Below are 20,290 nucleotides of genomic sequence, written 5' to 3'. Positions count from 1 at the left end.
CTAGCTATTAATAAATTAACTCCTGGAACTTTTGCCATGGTTAATTTGAAAAGTTGAAAATAAATGGAAAATCATAAAAATGCATCTGTTTTGGATTATACATAATAACCACTGTAGTGTTCAAATTTAAGATATTAATCATGGCTGGGCGTGGTGGTTCATGCCTGTAATCCCAGCACTTTGGGAGGCCGAGGTGGGCGCATCACTTGAGATCAGGAGTTCAAGACCAGCCTGGCCAACATGGTGAAACCCCATCTCTACTAAAAATACAAAAATTAGCTGGGCATGGTGGTGGGCACCTGTAACCCAAGCTAGTTGGGAGGCTGAGGCAGGAGAATTGCTTAAACCCACAAGGCGGAAGTTGCAGTGAGCTGAGATCACACTACTGCACTCCTACCTGGGCAACAGAGGGAGACTCTGTCTCAAAAAAAAAAAGATACTAATCACATACAAACTAATGTTCTCTTTTAAATATTTCCACATTAAAAGAAGAACTGAGCTTAGATAGATATAGTCCTACCTCTAAATCTTCATCTTCATCAATGTTTTGTATATTCTGGTAGGCAGCAGTGTAGACCTCTAAAGCTTTGCCGTGAAATAACATTTCGATTGTGATAAATTCAGAAAATATAGTCTAAAAAAAACCCAAAGAATTGAATTTAAACAACGATTTAAATTTCTTTATGAATATAGTAACTTTATTCCTCACTATAGTCTTGGTACTTTATAAAATACAGAAGTATCTGTTTTTCTACAGGGCAAATAAAGTACAAAAGATAACTGAAAGAGAAACAGTTGTGAAGACCTTTTGCTGCCAAACCTTCAAATTATACAAAGTATTTCCTTTATCACCATTCACTTCCATCTTATTTTTTATTTTAGTTAGTTCTCTTTATACTTAGTAACTGACATTTATAATAACAGAAGATCTGACTAAAATGTATGCTACTGTATACTTTTAATACCATATGCTTATTATTAGAGCAGTTCAGTTATGAAGCTGGTGTTTTAGCAATTCCAACTGATGTTTAAACAGTAGAACATTTTTTCAACAGGAATTATGTTCCACACTATATGCTACTTGTATTCTCTAAACATAAAGGAGTTACTTGGTAGTAATGACACTCCTGCCACTGATGATAATACCATATATTTGCATAGAGCGTTCCAGTTTACAGATATTGACTTGCCCAGTGTTGCTCACAGATAAGACTCTTTAGACACAGATCTGATTCTAAGGCTATAAGGTTATAGCTCATTTAAGGTTTTTCTGCTATTGCCCACTGAACTGTGCTGTTCTTGCTGGAATCAATAATTTCCTTCACAGATAAACTGTGCAGGTAACCTCTATATAAGCATGATGGAAACTTATGACAAGGAAGATCATGAACAAAAAGTATGAGTGAAGATGTGCATGTTGATCTAAGCAGGGGGTGAGGTAATCAGTGGATAGGGAAAAGATGGAAACCAGGCAAGTTTTTAATAAACATGATCGTATCATCTTGTTAATTATAACAAAATAAGCAATGTAGAGAGAACCGGGCTGAATAAGAACAAGGCAGAAAATACTCAAGCATGGATTATATTAGAAGGCTAGTCAAATACACATTTCCCTTCATCCCTGCTCTCCTAAGATAACCCAGAAAAGAGTGGTCATATACTTTGGAGGACAGCCATATAGATAATTATCAGTGGCCTGTGATTCTTCCCTCCAGCCCCATTCTTTCCTAGATGATTAGAAAAACACTTAAGGGAGCATTAAGAGGCTTTGATTGCTACTCAGTGATATATGTCATTCTAACTGAGAGGACAGGGCCTAGGTTAAAAGAGACTTGTAACTATGATTCACAATCACCCTTATTGTCACTTCATGTAAGTTAGAGAGGGCTCAGGTATACCAGGCTGGCAACTGACTGATAAACGGCCTTATGCTAAAATACAATTCTGGATTTCATATTAAAGTATCTCTAGATACCCAGGAATACTTTAGAGGAGGAATGGCTTCTGACCAGGGCTGGGATCTACTCTTAGTTGTTAGTGTCCTTATGATAGTTGCAAACCAGAAAGGAGTCAGGTTTTCTTGAGTGTGGAAACTCCTAGAGGGAAAACTGAACTAAGAGTTGATGACAAGCCAAAACACCCATTTTTAATGCTCAAGAAATAAACTAGTCAGGCACAATGGCATGTGCCTATAATCCCAGCTACTTGGCAGGCTGAGGCAGGAGGTTCCCTTGGGTCCAGGTGCCCCAGACTAGCTTGGCAACATTTGGAGACTTCTGTCTCAACAAGAACAACAAAGTCAACTAGCTAAATTGGACGTAGTGACTAACAGTAAAGCCTCTATCTTGTTTGATTAACAAAGATCTTTGACGAAAAGGTTTTAAGAACATTTTGGCAAAGAGGAAATGACAGCTCTCCAGAGTATAGGATATAAAGGATGTCAGGAGAACTGTCTACCCATTTGAAAATTAAAGTTATATATCCATGTCATAACACTGCAAAACACAGCTGCCAGCTCAATATTTAATGTTTAAAATATGTTAAAAATCAAGAAAGTATAAGCAATACTTATATAACCTAGGGGATGAAAACCTTTCTAAGCATGACACCAAGGAAGAAACCAAAAATAAGACAGATAGATCTGGCAATAAAAAGAAAAGAGGTGGCAAAAACACTGTAAGCAGTAAAATGAGAAAAGACATTTGCAACATACTTTCTCTTTCATTTGAAGGGCTAATTGTCTCAATATAAATAATTTTTAGAAATTAGTAAGAAATTCCAACATCCAACAGAAATACAGGTTAAGGAAAAATATAATTTACTAAAGAAATGTATTGCTAAATATATTTAAAAAGCTCAGCAGTAATAATGCAAATGATACTGATTTTTTACCTATCGTCCTATTAAAAATACTGCAACTTATGGTGTCAACATTGTCATATAAAACAAACAAAAAACACATCAGGTGCAGTGGCTCATGCCTGTAATCCCAGCACTTCGGGAGGCCGAGGCAGGTGGATCACCTGAGGTCAGCAGTTCTAGACTACCCTGGCCAACATGGTGAAACCCCATCTACTAAAAATACAAAAATTAGCTGGGCATGGTGGTACACGCCTGTAATCCCAGCTACTCGGGAGGCTGAGGCAGGAGAATCACTTGAATCCAGGAGGCAGAGGTTGCAGTAAGCCAAGATCATGCCACCATACTACAGCCTGTGTGACAGAGCGAGACTCCGTCTCAAAACAACAACAAAAAAACCAAACAAACTCATCATTGTACCTGTGCTTATGCAAGGTTTAGTAGGAATGTAAACTGGTTTAACCTCTGTGGACAGAAGTTTTAAAAATATATATTAACATTAAAAGTGTATGCTCTGAAGGAGGAGCTCCACATCTGGTAATTTATCTCAAGAGAATAACTGGGCTAGCAGTTAAGGCTGCTGTTTAACGATGTGTAATGATGCAGTGACAACTACAATTGCAAAAATAACCTGGACATTCACCAATGAGGACTGGTTAAATGAACTAGTATAACCATACTGCAGAATATCATAAAGATAACAAAAAATAATATGGATCTGTTTCTTGGCATAAATATATCCATAAGTTTTAAGAAGAGATGCTATATATACGGTGGTCCCATTAATGTATAACTGTCAGGGCTAAAAATAGTACCTTCCTCATAATGATGTTTTGAGGAATTAATGAGTTTATTCATGCAAAATGCTTAGAATGGTACCTGGCACACAGTGTTTAAGAAATGTTTGTTATTGTTATTACCATGTCTCTGTATATATGCATAGGAAAAATCTGGAAGGGTAAAATAAAAAATGGTGAATATTTTTGGGTGGTAAGACTAAATTTTTCTCTATAATTTTATGGATAAGTTTTACGATTTATATTTATAATAAAAATAAAGCTATAAAAAATTAATTATGATGTTTCTTGCTTATGTCAGCTACTTCACTACATACTGAGTTCCTATCCCCGTTTGTTACAGGAGTAACTCCTGGTTAAGTACCTTTTTTGTAATTGTGAAATTCCCTTGACATTCATCATGTACTGATGACTTTTCCTAATACATGGAAACAAATGGGATTGTGATTTTTCTCTCATTTTGTACACTAAGTTCTATAACAGCCCATTTCAGAGAGACACTCTGCAAAGTTCCTATGAAAAGTCTGTCAAAAATGTATTACTTTGCTGTTTAATTCCAATACCAAAATTCAAATGGACTTATCAATTAAACTCACCTCAAACACAGTAATGCACACACAGTTATGAGTAGTGCTCACTACTGCCAATCATTTCTGCTTCCAGAGTGGTTAAAGGAGCCACAAACTCTGCCCCTTACCAGAAGCAGTAGCCTGGTAACAGGTAAGAATAGGAATGTTCTGTCTGTTTCTCCCCAAATTAAGAGTGGTACCAATAATCTGACTTTTCCAAGTATTCTTCTCACAGAAATGTTTATGAGACATGCTAAGATCAACATGGCAATATGTGAATATTGTTATTAGAAATAAGGGGGCCAGCCAGGCATGGTAGCTCACGCCTGTAATCCCAGCACCTGGAGAGGTCAAGGTGGGAGGATTGCTTGAGCCCAGGAGTTCGAGACCAGCCTGGGCAACATAGGGAGACACCAGCTCTTTAAAAAAAAACAAAAACAAAAAAAGGAGCTGTAATGTAACCCTTTTGACTGATCTTTGAGGCAACCTTGTGAGATTTCTACATCCCTCTTTATCATAAAAGATCCCAAATGTGGCCTTACTTGGAAAGGAAGCAATTTGACAGTAATGAGGAATGATGTGCAGAATGGAGATTGAGAACCCTAACAGACTCTGGTATTGATAATCTGGTGCTCATGTTTCTGGGAGTTTGCTAGGGTTATGGGAGGTTGCATTTAAATTGTAGGTTGTTGCAGAAAACAAAATTTATATGTGGAAAATCCAATTTATCTCAATTTATTAAATTTATCTCAATTTAACGAATCTACTAAAAAACTATTAGAACTAATAATCAAGTTTGGCAAGGTTGTAAGACATAAGTCAGTATGCAAAAATCAACTGTCTTTCTATACATTTGTGACAAGCAATCTGAAAATGAAATTAGGAAAACAAACCCATTTACGATAGCAACAGGAAGTATAAAATAGGAAGTTTAACAAAAGATATGCACAATTTATATTCTGAAAACTACAAATAGTGCTTAAAGAAATTAAAGAATATTAAAATAAATGGAAAAACATCCCATGTTCATGGACAGGAAGAATTACTCTTAAGATGTCAATAGATTAATGAAAAGGAACGGGAGCCCAGAAGTAAAACCACGTCAACTGATTTTCAACAAAGATGCCATGACCATTCAATTGAGGAAAGAATAGTCTCTTCAACAAATGGTGCTGCAACAACTAGACAGTCACATGCAAAATAATGATATTTAACGTTTACAAAATTTAACCATATATAAAAATTAATTCAAATGGATCAAAGACATATAAGAGCTGCAACTATAAAACTGTTAAGAGAACATAGGAATAAATATTCATGACCTTGGATTTGGCAGTGGATTCTTAGTTATAACATCAAAGCACAAGTAAGAAGAGAGAGAAATTGGATTTCATCAAAATTAAAAACTTGTGCTTCAAAGACACTATCAAGAAAGTGACAAAGCAACCCACAGAATGGGAAAAAATGCAGATTATCTGATAAGGGACTTCTATCTAGAATATATAAAAATCTCTCACAACTCAGAAATAAGACAATCCAGTTAAAATAAGGGTAAAGGAGCCGGGCATGGTGGCTCACGCCTGTAATCGCAGAGCTTTGGGAGGTGGAGGTGCACAGATCACCTGAGATCAGGAGTTCACGACCAGCCTGGCCAACATGGCAAAACCCCATCTCTACTAAAAATACAAAAATTAGCCAGGCGTGGTGGTGCATGCCTGTAATCCCAGCTACTTGGGAGGCTGAGGCAGCAGAATCACTTGAATCTGGGAGGTGGCGGTTGCAGTGACCTGAGATCGCGCCACTGCCCTCCAGCCTGGGCGACAGAGTGAGAATCCGTCTCAAAAAAAAAAAAAAAAAGAGAAAAAAAGGGTAAAGGATCTCAATAGCCATTTGTTCAAGGCAGATATACACAGATGGCCAAAAAGCATCATCAGGCAAGGCACAGTGACTCACGCCTGTAAATGCCAGCACTTTGGGAGGCTGAAGTGGGAGGATCACTTGAGACCAGGAGTTCAAAACCAGCCTGGGCAACATAGTGAGACCTTGTCTCTATTTTAAAGAAAGAAAAAAAAAGCATCATCATGGAATGCAAGTCAAAACTATAATGAGATGACTATTACAATGAAACTACTACTTCAAACCCACTAGGAGGGCTGATGAATAGCAAGTACTGAGGATGCAGAGAAGTTGTAACCCTCATATACTGCTGGTGGGCAAACACAATGGTGCGTTCACTTTAGAAAATAGTCTGGCACTTCCTCAAATGCTTAAGCATCAAGTTACCAATAATTCAGCAATTCCACTCCTGGGTATATATCCAAAAGAAATGAAAATGTATGTTTACATAAAGACTTGTACGTAAATGTTTATATTAGTGTTCACAATAGCCAAAAGGTGGAAACAACTGAAATGTCCTTGAAATGAGTAAACAAAATGTGGTATATCCATACAATGGAATATCAGTTGGTCAAAAAAAGGAATGAAGTACTGATACATCCTACAACATGGATATGCCTTGAAAGCAGGCTAAGTGAAAGAAGCCAGTCACAGAAGTCAATGTATTTGATGATTCCATTCTATGAAATGTGCAGAATAGCTCGATCCATAGAGATGAAGATTAGTTGCTCAGGGTTGGGAAGCAGATGGGGGCAAAAGCTAAACTGTACAAGGTTGAAGTGATGACAATGTTCTAACATGGAGTGGAGAGACATACATACATACATACTATATCTATCTATCTATCTATCTATCTATCTATCTATCTATCTATAGATATATATATATCTGTGTATACACTCAAAACCAGAGTTGCACAGTGAATTATAGCTCAGTGTTTTTAAAGTGTAGGTTTCTTCCTGTCTTTTTAAAATTTTCTTCTGTGACCAAGAGACTTCCTGAAATCAAGAGACTTCCCTCTTTTGGGGGCATAATAGAGAAAAGCTTAGAAGCTCTTTTCTTCTCTGTGCACCCTCCACCGTACAGCACCTTACTACCATCTCCTGTTGCTTCAGGAAATCCCAGGTAGCAGGAATTGTAGCTGGGAATGCTGCACTTTCTCTGTGGGGTTTGGTACTCTGTAATGCTCAGGGAATTAAAACCAGCATCCAGGCAGAACACAGAAGTGAGCCCAAAGATCAGAGTAGAGACAAATTTCCATGTGTAAATGAAAAATTTGCAGGTCTGAGGAACAGTGATGGAGCAAGGAATCAGTTTCCCATCACTAAAGAAGCCTTTACCCAACAGTGGAATCAGGCATAGCTCACAAGTCTCCATTCCCATTTTTCAGGTTAAGGTTAATTAATTATCTTAATAATTCTCCTTCCTCCCTCAGTTTAAGAGGGGATGTCAGCAATTATAAAACTTTATACCCCGACCATACTCTCCTAGCTTGGTAAAGGAATTTGTCTCGGGACAGCCCCCTGAGATGTTCTTCTGTGGGTAGCAATCTACTATTACACAGAAGAGTACAGAGCCTGTGACTAAATTGAGAAGCTCAGAGATCCTTTGAAACTATGACAGGAAATTAAAGAAAATAAAAGATGTAAATGAATACTGTTTCATGGATTTCAGAGATAAATAATATAATTAAGTGGCAGATAATGCTTATTTTATTGAAAGAATATAGCTTATGAAGGAAGATTTGTCAATAGTAGCAAAACAAATATTTAAAGCTTGTTACAGGAAAATCTTCAGTGAGCCAAAAAGAGCCTTAGATGAGTTTTAAAGTCTGTAAGATGGTCATAAGAGGTCCTTCAAGTGTTTCCACGATGGTTATCAAAAAGACCTGCTGAATTTCATGATCCCCAAGAAGTTTCAAATCTACAAATGTGTTAGAATAAGGCAATTCTTGTGATTTTGTTGACTAAGATACCATATCATAGTAGATGCAAATTTATGTGGTTGGCTACTATTACCCTGTTTACTTATTTGATAATATGTAGTTACTACAAAGTATTAAGCTATAAAAATTAATGACTGTATTATAACAGAAATCACACATTAAAAAATTGGTTTATAGCTCCTATTTCTGGCTATTGTACTTTGGGTAAAATATTTATGTCTCTGCTTAATTTCTTTTTTTTTTTTTGAGTCAGAGTCTCACTCTGTCACCCAGGCTGGAATGCAGTGGCATGCTCTTCTTAGCTCACTGCAACCTCCACCTCCTGGGTTCAAGCGATTCTCCTGCCTCAGCCTCCTGGGTAGCTGGGATTACAGGTGCATGCCATCATGCCTAATTTTTTTATTTTTAGTAGAGATGGAGTTTCGCCATGTTGGCCAGGCTGGTCTCAAACTCCTGACCTGAAGTGATCTGCCCGCCTTAGCTTCCCAAAGTGCTGGGATTACAGGTGTGAGCCACTGTGCCTGGCTGCTTAATTTTTTAATACCACCACCTCATCCTCACGGAGTTGCTGTGAGGACTGCAAGAATTTATGTCAAGTGCCTGTTGTAGCGCCTGGTATATAAAAACACAATAAATGTTAGTTCCCCTTGATTAAATAGTATTTGTTATAAAAAGCAGAATATCTGGCTACTGTTTGGAAATGTTGGTCTTTTATATACCACTGTTTCCATTTTTTTAAAAAAAACCCACGATATATTTTATTTATAATATTTTTTGCTTTTTCTGTTTTCTTTTTGTTGTTGTTGGGGGGTGGGGTGGGCAGGGTCTGCCTCTGTTGCCCAGGCTGGAACGCAGGGAGTGCAGTGGCGCAGTCATGGTTCACTGCTGCTTTAACCTCCCCAGGCTCAGTTGATCCTCCTGCCTCAGCCCCCTAAGAAGCTGGGTCTACAAGCATGTGCCACCACACCTGGCTAGTTTTTTGTAGAGATGCGGTTTTTCCATGTTGCCCAGGCTCGTCCCAAACTCCTGGCCTCCATTGATCCACCCGCCTAGGCTCCCAAAGTGCTAGGATTACAGGCATGAGCCACTGTGCTTGGCCCCTTATTTATCATATTTTCTTTATAAGGGGTATTTATGGGCTAAAAAATTTAGAGTAATTTAAATTTTTCATGAGTTTAAAGTAAAAAATAAGGTTAAAAACACATTTTGAACCCTAACAGTTACTTTATTACCTTTATATCCTTCATTTTCTGCCTTTCAAAGTTGTTAATAGTTTCCTCCAGATGACGACTTGTTCGGCTAGCATCCATTGCAGCTCTCTGTAATTCCGTTTCTGCCTACAAAAGTATTCCCCAACCAAAGATATAAAAAAATCAAATGAGAATTCATTCAGTTGAGCTTACTGGTAAATTCTACCATTGTGCAGTACTGGCTTTTTGGCATAACAGTGTAAATTGTTAATATTATATTTTACCATATATAATAAAATGATCTATGTAAGCACATGCAGAATAAAAAACTTTATTTAGTGACATGATTCACGATCTAGAAAAAAAAAAACCCAAGGACAAAAACTACCCCCAAATCCTTCCCTTTCTGTCTACAAAATCATTTTTTTTCCCAGACATCCTTGGATAACCTACTGTAAAACCATGTCCCATATTTTCTACTGCTTCCCTATTTCACTGCCTGTGCCATTTATCAAAAATTATTTTTCTTTTGTCTCTCTCTCCCCGTTAGCCATTTCTCCCCTGAAAAGGACTTATGACTTAGTAAAGATTATTTCAATTCTCTCAATTACAGATTATCTCTTATTTTTTTTTTTGAGATAGAGTTTTGCTCTTGTTGCCCAGGCTAGAGTGCAGTGGCGCAATCTCGGCTCACTGCAACCTCCGCCTCCTGGATTCAAGCAATTCTTCTTACTCAGCCTCCTGAGTAGCTAGGATTATAGGCGCATGCCACCATGCCCAGCTAATTTTGTGTATTTTTAGAAGAGATGGGGTTTCATCACGTTGAACTCCTGACCTCAGGTGATCCACCTGCCTCAGCCTCCCAAAGTGCAGGGATTACAAGTGTAAGCCACCGTGCCCAGCCTATTATCTCTTACTCTTTATGCTTATCTCATAGGACTATTGTATGGATTACATGAAATCATCTTTGGAAATGACTAAGGAGAGTGGCACACAGCAGAGAGACCTACAGCTATGACAAGTTCTACCACTGAGAGTTTGATTTTTAAAATGTACAACATTGAGGTATTTTGGGTTAGCAGATATATAACCAAGACTCTTTCTACCTTGCTTGCTTCTACTTGTTCTCCAAATGCGTTAATATTCCTAACTCTATAATATCCTCATCAGGTGGAATATACACTACAAAATATTTCAGCATGGGATTTCTACTTGTAGATTCTTCTTTACAAGACAACCATGTTACACTGCTTCTATTTAGTTAATGCTTATTACAAAAAAAAAATACACTAGTAACTAATGAATTAGATGGCAAGTCTAACACATTTGGACATGTACTCATAATATCTGATCTGTACTGTCCAATCAGTATGGTGGCCACTAGCCGTATGGGGCAATTTTCATTAAAACTAATTAAAATTAAATAAAAAATTAAAAACTAGCTCCAAAGTTACTCTAGTTGTATTTCAAGAACTCAATAGACATATACAGCCAGTGGCTATAGTACTGTCAAGTGCAGAATATTTCTAATCTAATTGTGTATCTCTCTTTAAGCACCTCCTCTGCTAGAACAAAAGTTGCCCAAAAATATTTAAGATTTTTTCTTAAACAGTAACACAGAAATTTAAAAAGGCACAGCCCAATTTTCGGATTAAATTCTTCCTAACAAAGTTTTGTTTCTTGTGCTAATATTATATTTACTCAAAAGTCACATATATCATCATTTAATAATTAATCATAGAAAAAGTTTGCATTTGTTGTCAAAGTTCTGTGATAAGTAATACCGTGACATTTAGCTTTTGCTTTCTTTTTCAAGAAAATGTATAAATTGAAACAAGTAAAAGGGTTTACTATAAGGATCCATTTCTTGACACACCACTCTATTACCCACCTGTGACTGAAATTTTTCATAAAGGAAAAAATACATTTCAAAGAGAGTGTAACAATTCTTTCAATAAATTTATATACCCATAGAATTATAAACACTTACAATTAGGTTATATATTAATTGTAACCATATATCAATTATGGTTACTTTTGTAATTAGGTTCATTCAACTACACATTTTCAAGATACTAAGTACTTAAAATTATATTCATTTATACCTCTCTGTATTTGTATATACATTTACCATATGGCTGCAGAGTTTTTAAAAATCATACAAACTTTCAACTTATTCATAACCAGGAATCAAAAACAATTCTCTATATTTCTGTGTTTGAGATTCTTTAAACTACAACTTCATTACAGGAAATTCAAAGATAAAATAGAGCTCCTCTGAAGACTTACTACTATGAAAAAAAATTTATTATGAGTAAAACAGTTACTTGATACACGTTATCCTTGTGCTAGTGAGAATATTCAAGCAGACTAATTCCTAATACTGTTTATTACACCTGACTGATGCAGCTCTTTACTTCTACTTCCTTTTGACTCATGTCTTTACCCTCCTCATTTATTGATATTTTCATTTTAAAATTTAGAAGGCTAAGTAGAGTTGGCTAAATCAGGAAAGCATGGGGAAACAGAAGCCATAGCTGGGATATGTGTAGCTTCACCTTCTATCACCCTCCAGCAACTACTATTTATTTCTGAAAGTCTCAAATCCCTTTACTTGAGCATAGCAACTCACCCAAAGTAACACATCCATTTTTAGCAAAGAGAATATAGATTTCTAATATTTCTTCTTTTCACTGAAAATTCTTCAAAATTCTATAATTCAAAATTCCAACTTGAATAGGAAATGCTTTGGATTAAAATACTAAGACACAACTCCATGAATAAAGATACTGGTATATTAAATAGAATTAGTTAACAGTTTAAAATGATTTTTAAAAGGGTAAGCCAGATTGGTATTTGTCACACTGCATTACAGGAAGCTCGTTTAGAAGTCACCTGGAGTCCTACTTTGGGGGTGAGCAGGCAGAGCCCTGGAATTCTTCTTTTCCCTATCCTCTCTATCAGAGTGACTCTATCTTTTCTTACATACCAAACTTAAACATACTTCTACATAGATGAATTTTAAGAGTTTATCCTGGGAAATATTCCATGATACTATGATTGAATATTTGTATATTTATATTGACTACATTTGTATGTGGATTGTCCTTCATGTTTTGGTCTCAGGTTGTCAAAATACACAAGTTGCAGATCTTACCCAGTGAGCACATTGATTCACCTGTGGCAATAACCTCTTAGGTAGTATTTATTTCCCCACCATGTGAACCCACAGACCTGCTTCATCTGTGCTCTAAGATTATCTCCCTTCCCCAGCAGTTTACAGCACAGCATCCAAGTCAGAAAAATGTTTGTCTTAGGAATAGATTCGTTTCTGTGTTTAGTGTAGATACCAGTACTCCTGATTCAATCTTGCCAACTACTCAGGATTCCAGATGTCTTCATATATCACCACCTCCCCCACTCCAGGCCACAAAGAACAAAACAAAACAAAAAATTTTGATCCCTAGCTTAATTCTTAAACACTGGTGAACCCCCCGCCCCACCCCACAGCCTCTGCCTTGATCTCTAGTTATCAGTCATAAATTTTCCAGCATTTGGACTTGCTTAAAAAACAGATTCTATCATCTCCATTTGCAGATCTTATGCCACTATGACCATCTAGATGTTTCTGTCCCAGTCTCCAGTAGGCACTCCACTCCCAGCCCTATGGCTGCCCATTTTTGTTTAGTACAAAGTTGGGCTTCTGTACCTTTGGTCCAAAGGAAGAAGGACCAAGCAATTGGTGCAGCCCCAAATCGCTGCTCAAGGGACTCCCCTCAGGAATGGAGGTGTTCTGGAACCTCAAATGCTCTCAAAGAGCCACTCCTCATGTGGTTTCTGGCTGAGCTGGGCAGTAACAACCTTAAGGAAGTAGGAAGGAGACACATAGAAGAAGGAATGGAAAAAAGAGGCAGTAGGGATGTTAGTGCTTTCTTTTTCTTTTTTTCTTTTTTTTTTTTTTGAGACAGAGTCTCGCTTTGTTTTCCAGGCTGCAGTGCAGTGGTGTGATCTCAGCTCACTACAACCTCCATCTCCCAGTTCAAGTGATTCTCTTGCCTCAGCCTCCCAAGTAGCTGGGACTACAGGCATGTGCTACCATGCCTGGCTAATTTTTGTATTTTTAGTAGAGACGGGGTTTCACTATGTTGGCCAGGATGGTCTCGGAACTCCTGACCTCATGATCTGCCCGCCTCGGCCTCCCAAAGTGCTGGGATTACAAGCGTAAGCCAATGCGCTCGGCCAGATGTTAGTGCTTTCTACACAGTCCTACCTATCTTAGTTGCTGGCAGTTAGGCACTATTTTGTATGCTTTTGTTTAGTAATGAATAAGGCACATTGTAGTTTAAGAAATAGTCATGTTTAACAGAAGAAACTTATTACAGTAGACAGTCGTATCTAGGTTTGTGTCCAACTTGGATCTTAATTTTACTCTTAAGTCTCCCTCCTGAGGTTAACTGGCTGGCTGGAAGTCATGATTTCACATAGTTGTTTTATTTCTTTTTTTTTTTTTTTTTTTTTGAGATGAGTCTGGCTCTGTCGCCCAGGCTGGAGTGCAGTGGCGCAATCTCGGCTCACTGCAAGCTCTGCCTCCTGGGTTCACGCCATTCTCCTGCCTCAGCCTCCCGAGTAGTTATGACTACAGGTGCCCGCCACCTAGCCCGGCTAATTTTTTGTATTTTTAGCAGAGATGGCGTTTCACTGTGTTAGCCAGGATGGTCTCGATCTCCTGACCTTGTGATCTGCCTGCCTCGGCCTCCCAAAGTGCTGGGATTACAGGGGTGAGCCACCACGCCTGGCCCACATAATTGTTTTATTTCTAAAAGATGAAGGAAATTAAATGGGAAAATTTTCTTTCCTTTTCTCAAAACAGGGCATAGAGGACACTGATATATTAGGATTAATGATAGATCTTTAAGTTAATTGTAGAATTAATATTTAGTCATCACCATGTGAAAATAAAATTCAGAAATCTGAATTTACTCTTTATACAAACATCTGAATTTTTTGTTTGTTCGTTTGCAAAGTCTACTGTGTAAAACAATATAAGGGGATTTGAATTAGGTGGTGTAACCTCTTTAAAATTAGCCAATTTCTATACTGAGAATTCCTAAATGCATTTCTTTTCAATCTTTATATTCAAATTCTCTACTCATTTAAAAGTAAAAATGCACAATTTCTATATACATTTACTTTTGTACTCCATACCTTAAACATTTTTTTAAAGACCCAAATTCAAAGGATACAATAACATGTCGATCAGATGGGTTTCGCTGACGTGTTCTTTCTAACTGAGTTAATTGCTTTGCTTCTCGATTCCTTGCTGTGAATGTTGCCTTGAGGTCATCCTGCAAATTGACATTTTTTTGTTAGTAAAAATGTCTGACTTAAGAAAATTCACACACTCTGTTTTAAGAATGGAAGAATACTTCTTGTGTGATCCTGGTACCATTACCACAGGAATTACAAGTATTACATAATTAGTGTCTATGTATATGAGAATGTGTTTAATATTCTCTCAAAATAATGACACAATTTCAGTGCAAAACTATTAACCATAATAGATATACGTATATAAATGTGTAATTTTGATGATGGTAGTGGTTACATGGGTATAAACATTTGTCAAAACTCAATGATCACTTAAAATGGAAGAATTTTATTGCATATAAATCAGGGGCTCCCAACTCCCAGTTGTATTAGGAACTGGGCCAGCACAGCAGGTAAGCGGTGGGCGAGCTAGTATTAAGGCCTGAGCTCTGCCTCTTGTTAGATCAGAGGCAGCATTAGATGCTCATAGGAGTGCAAACCCTATTGTGAACTAAAGAAAAATTGTCTTCCACAAAACCGGTCCCTGGTGCCAAAAAGGTTGGGGACTGCTGATGTAAATTACACTTCAATAAAGTTAGTTTTAAAAATAGAACTCTCTCACACATTTTAAAAGTCTAAATGCTATCACCTGCTTTAAACAAAAACTTATATTCATATAGTAAAGCAATTTCTGTCCATATATTTTTCATGATTATAATTATTTTAAAGTTTCCATAATAATGTCTGTTGTCTATGTTGCTACAGTATGCTTAATAAGCTCACTAAAAATATTTCATTATTCTTAAAGAGCTAAGGGATCTTTCAGAGTAAAAAGAATGACTATATACTAGTTTGTATTTCTTTCTTTTTTTTTTTTTTTTTTTGAGACAGTCTCGCACTGTCGCCAGGCAGTGCTAAGATAGTGCAGTGGCACTATCTTAGCTCACTGCAACCTCTGCCTCCCGGGTTCAAGCGATTTTCTTGCCTCAGCCTCCTGAGTAGCCAGGATTACAGGTGCACGTCACCATGCCCAGCTAATTTTTTGGTATTTTTAGTAGAGACAGGGTTCCACTATGTTGGCCAGGATGGTCTCAAACTCCTGACCTCATGATCCGCCCTCCTTGGCCTCCCCAAGTGCTGAGATTACAGGTGTGAGTCACCACTCCTGGCCACTACTTTGTATTTCTTATTAAAAAAACAATTGGAAACCTCATACTCTTTGCCAGAGTAACTCATAGTAAGTGAGAAAATGGATTTACTTACCCGTTTCATTTTCACAATGGTCCCATAAGCTTTCAAGGGTTCAACCACTTTGGCTTCAAGTCTTTCAACCTATTGAAAATTATTAAAATTTTAAATTAGAATGTTTAACCTTTTAGCCTATAAATAAAAGGCTAATCACTAGAAATTAATAAGACTCAGAATCTAAACTCAAACACATTAAAAACTGTTAAGCTGCACAGTAAAAGTAGAAAAGCATCTGAAAAGCAAAATGACAAGAAAATGTCTCAGGTTTCCCAGGAGCTCATCCTGGCCACATCATCATCTTAGGATTACTTTGTTACCTTAAAGTAGTAGTTTAAGTGTGTTAAGACAGCTCAAATTTTAATACAGCTAACATTTTCAGTGTGTTCAGCACAGTACTGGATACTTTAGGTATATTATCTCTGAACTATAATAGCTCAACTTTTCAGAAAAGAAAATCAAAGCTGAAAGACAGAGCATCTTGGAAACATTTAAAGCAATATAACCTTCAAAAGCAAAAAAGCTTAGAGATCACTGTATTTGCTGCATTTTTTTTTTCTGAGAAGCCATTTGTGAATTATCAAAGCCTACAGAACAAGATAAATGGTCTGAGTTGCTGAGCTGTCAAACTGTATGTCTCATCTCTGTTTCATTTAGAATTAAATAGTGTTTCTTAAATGTTATAGTTATGTTTTTAAATCACATTTTGAGTAATTACTTCTTTTACAAGTAGCACTAGTGGAAGGCACTGAAGAGACAGATTTTTTTTTAAGGTAAGTATTTAAATACAGCATAAGAAAAATAACTCTTGGACATTAAAATTTTTTCTCTCAAGATAGGTGACATGTATTCAATTGCTTAAAATGAACATGTAATATTTTAATCGCAGGAAAAGGGCTTTTTAATGATACATATTTATATAATTGACAAATACACTTAATTTCATATTGATTTTTCTTTAGTTTCTGTAAACAAAATGTATATGACTGTTTCATTTTAAAATGTTAGGAAAATAAAAATCAACTTCCCATTAAGTATTCAAATATTAGAAATCCTAAAATCATGGATATTCAGGACAGTTTGGTTTACACCATTTCTTATAATCCATACTGATTATTCAGCTTAAGGATTATCTAAGTCTTATTTCTGTTCTCCTTTTTGTTGCCTACCTTTTTGTCATTGTTCATTAGGACCTCCACCATTTGGTAAGCAAGGGAAATAAAAGGAGAACAAATGCAAATCAATTCACTTTGCTATTTGATAAATAGCATAAAGGTTTTCTACAAAGGGGCACTGAAATTATTGGCTAAAATAAGATTTTAGGATTACCTGTGAATATAAATTATCTTTGAAACATTAAGTTCCCAGTTAGATGTAACTGAGAGTTACTTGTTTATAACAGAAGAAGTTTCATGACAAGAACTCAACATTTTTCTAAAAGTACCTCCAAACATTACTCTTCAAATTTGTATGGATAGCAATGATGAGTTCAATTTTTTTTTATACTCATTCTATTTTTTGAAAATTGAAATTTCCATTTTAGGTTCTGATGAGAAAAGTACAAAAAAGCAACGCATTTCTAAATGGGCAACTTCTGATAAGTTCACCTATGTTGTGAAACTGAAAATAAATACAAGTAAAAGAGCTCATTAAGTATTTAAAGGAAAAAAATGGGCTTTTAGAAAGAAAACAATCACAAGGATACCTCTCCTGCTACCCAGAGCAAAAAGTCCACACGGTGTCTCAGTATTGGTTTGCTTTCATGATACAATTCATAGCATTTTGTTGTTGTTGTTGTTAGTAAACCATTGGTCAATTTTCCAGTTGGATGCAGCAATGATCTCTTGCCCATTTATTAATAATTTATCCATCCACATTACCATTCCCAACATTTCTATCTCTAGTCATTCTTTAATAATGTACTTACGTGCCACACAAGACATTAAGTTATGCTTATTTTCTTCCCCCTGCGTACTATTCCCACTACCCCCAGTAAACAGCCACCCCTTGGCCAAAAGTTGGCAAATAAAGTGGGGAAATTCAAGACTTCAAGATTCCCTAAAATTTAGCTTGAAAACGGTAAAATAAAACACAGAAAGCTTCTTTTTTTTTTTTTTTTTTTTTTTTTTTTGAGACAGAGTCTTGCTCTGCCGCCCAGGCTGGAGTGCAGTGGCCTGATCTCGGCTCACTGCGAGCTCTGCCTCCCGGGTTCACGCCATTCTCCTGCTTCAGCCTCCCAAGTAGCTGGGACTACAGGAGCCCCGCAACCTCGCCCGGCTAATTTTATTGTAGTTTTAGTAGAGACAGGGTTTCATCGTGTTAGCCAGGATGGTCTCGATCTTCTGACCTCGTGATCTGCCCGCCTCGGCCTCCCAAAGTGCTGGGATTACAGGCGTGAGCCACCGCGCCCGGCCGAAAGCTTCTCTTTAATAGATTCACACAGTGTTATAGACATGAAAATGTAGGTTTTATAAAGTTTGTATCCACCTCTGCAGTTAGGTAGATTACAAGTGAAAGTTCCCACGGTTCCTTCATCCACTACTTCATGGCTCATTCATAACAATGACACTGTGATCTCACGCCATACCTCTGCTTGTCGATAATCCTGAAGTTTGGCAAACTCATCAGCAAAGTTCATCAGGCCCAGCTTTAAATGTGGGGTCTCTGTAGCAGCATACGCGTTGATTTCATTCACCAGGAGGTCGGCTTTGTCTCTCAGCCTGGCAGTTTTCCGCACATAGGCAGCGAAGATTTGGCACAGTTCTCCAAAATGCTTCTCCACATTTGAGACAGCTGTTTGCAGTTGTTTTGTTTGAGCGTTCCTAGAGAAAAAGGTGACACAAAAGGCAAAACACTCTGGTTAGAGATGAGAAGGCTTCACGTTAATGTAACATGCAAACATTCCCCGGGCATTCTGCAGCTTTGAAGGCACAAACCCACCAACGATCCACCGTCTCCCGGCGCGGACTGCTCTCCATGGGGTCCTGACCTCACTATCCGGACAGTGTAGGCACAGGAAGAGGCACAGGAAGAGGCCCAGGCCGGGTGGGCCTGGCCTTAACTGGGGAGGTGGCTGCTCCGCGCAGCGCGGCCTGGGAGCCCGGCTGCCTCCAAGGCTTCTGCACTGCCCGCGGCAGTGTGGGGACCCGAGACCCGGAGGCGTGGGTGGGTGGCAGCCGGCCGGGCCCCGGGCTCCCCTTCGCCGCCGGCGCTCGCTGCAGCCCAGGGAATTAGGCCCCAGGCCACAGCGGGGACCGTGCAGCCTGCCGCCCAGGGTCGGAATTCGGCGCAGAGGCCCCACGGACAGAGGCTCCACTTCCCTCACCCCAGCCCTCCAGTGTGGGCGGCCCTGGGCAGCTGGGCTCGGGCTGTTACCGGTTTTCCAGGGTGCGCCTCATCATGCTGCCTCGCGCACGGCAGGGGACCTTGCGGGGGCCCAAGGACGGGGACTCCAAGGCGCCTGGGCGCGCGCTGGGGCGCAAGCAGCCGCCGGGAGCCGGAGAGCCCGCCCCTCGCGCCGCCGCGCCAGCCCGGGCGTTTCTATGGAAACGGGGTGCGCGCCCCCGCGGTCAATGCCCGAGGCAGCCTGAGCGCTGCTGGGGCTCGGAAAGCGCAAAGCAGCGAGGGACCGAGAGGGGTGATGGCGCGCCCACCCCTGGGACCGAGAGGGGTGATGGCGCGCCCACCCCTGCAGAGCCGCCTGCGCGGTCGTCCCGCGCGTCCCTGCCGGCGAAGCCTGTGGGAAGCACCGCGGGGCTGCGGCTCCTCCATCCTCTCTAACAGCCGCGCTTACCAGACACCCAGCCTCCTCCGAGCAGGGGAGAAAAGACGCCGGTCCGCCGGGAACTAGGAGGGAGACGTGAAACCAGAGGCCCGGGGGCCCCGTCTCCGCCTGTGCGACTTGTAGTCTCGTACCAGACGCGTCCACTTCGCTGTTTAATCTGAAAACGTGGGCTCTTGAGAGCTGCCCTTGGAAGGAGCGGTGCTTACTGCCTCACCTTTAACTTTTCATTTATTCAGCAAATACGTATCAAGTTCCGACTTCGCGGAAGAGATTGTGTTAGACACTGGGAATAACAGAAACATAATTAAGAAGCAGGGGTCCCGGACCTGAAGGGCCTGAGCGTCGGATGAGGAGGCAACGCTTACACCGAACCTGTGCTGAGATAAATAACGAACAGTTCTGGCTCTCAGGGTTGGCCTGGGGCAACAAAAATTCAAAAATACTAAAACCCCAAACAAACAGGACGCTCTCCTTTGTCCTTTGAACGCCTCTGTCCTTTTGACCCTCTCGGCCTTCTCGTGTGCTGCTTTTCCCAGTAAACACTGCAAGGACTCCATTCAGACTTTATTTATTTATATATATTTTTGAGATGGAGTCTCGCTCTTTTGACCAGACTGGAGTGTAGTGGCACAATCTTGGCTCACTGGAACCTCCACCTCCTGGGTTCAAGCGATTCTGCTGCCTCAGCCTCCCGAATA

At 39.1% G+C, this 20,290-nt stretch overlaps 1 protein-coding gene across 2 annotated transcripts in view; it reads right to left on the bottom strand.

Annotated features, from left to right (window-relative positions):
• Positions 1 to 19,306, bottom strand: part of CIBAR1 (CBY1 interacting BAR domain containing 1) — a 29,796-nt gene extending 10,490 nt beyond the window's left edge. The window contains exons 1-7 of one of the 2 annotated variants that reach the window (NM_001265930.1): positions 19,184 to 19,286; positions 18,396 to 18,630; positions 15,827 to 15,895; positions 14,500 to 14,601; positions 11,148 to 11,153; positions 9,299 to 9,403; positions 521 to 634 (exon numbers count right to left, since the gene is read on the bottom strand). In NM_001265930.1, coding sequence (NP_001252859.1) covers positions 521 to 634; positions 9,299 to 9,403; positions 11,148 to 11,153; positions 14,500 to 14,601; positions 15,827 to 15,895; positions 18,396 to 18,630; positions 19,184 to 19,209 — 657 coding nt within the window. In that variant the 5' untranslated portion in view covers positions 19,210 to 19,286. Of the gene's footprint in view, positions 1 to 520; positions 635 to 9,298; positions 9,404 to 11,147; positions 11,154 to 14,499; positions 14,602 to 15,826; positions 15,896 to 18,395; positions 18,631 to 19,183 lie in introns of both variants that reach the window. The other variant, XM_015145648.3, reaches the window with a different exon arrangement.
• Positions 19,307 to 20,290: the final 984 nt, after the last annotated feature.

This window comes from Macaca mulatta, chromosome 8, assembly GCF_049350105.2.
Source record: "Macaca mulatta isolate MMU2019108-1 chromosome 8, T2T-MMU8v2.0, whole genome shotgun sequence".
Lineage (NCBI taxonomy): Eukaryota > Metazoa > Chordata > Mammalia > Primates > Cercopithecidae > Macaca > Macaca mulatta.
This window is presented reverse-complemented; position numbering and strand designations above follow the sequence as displayed.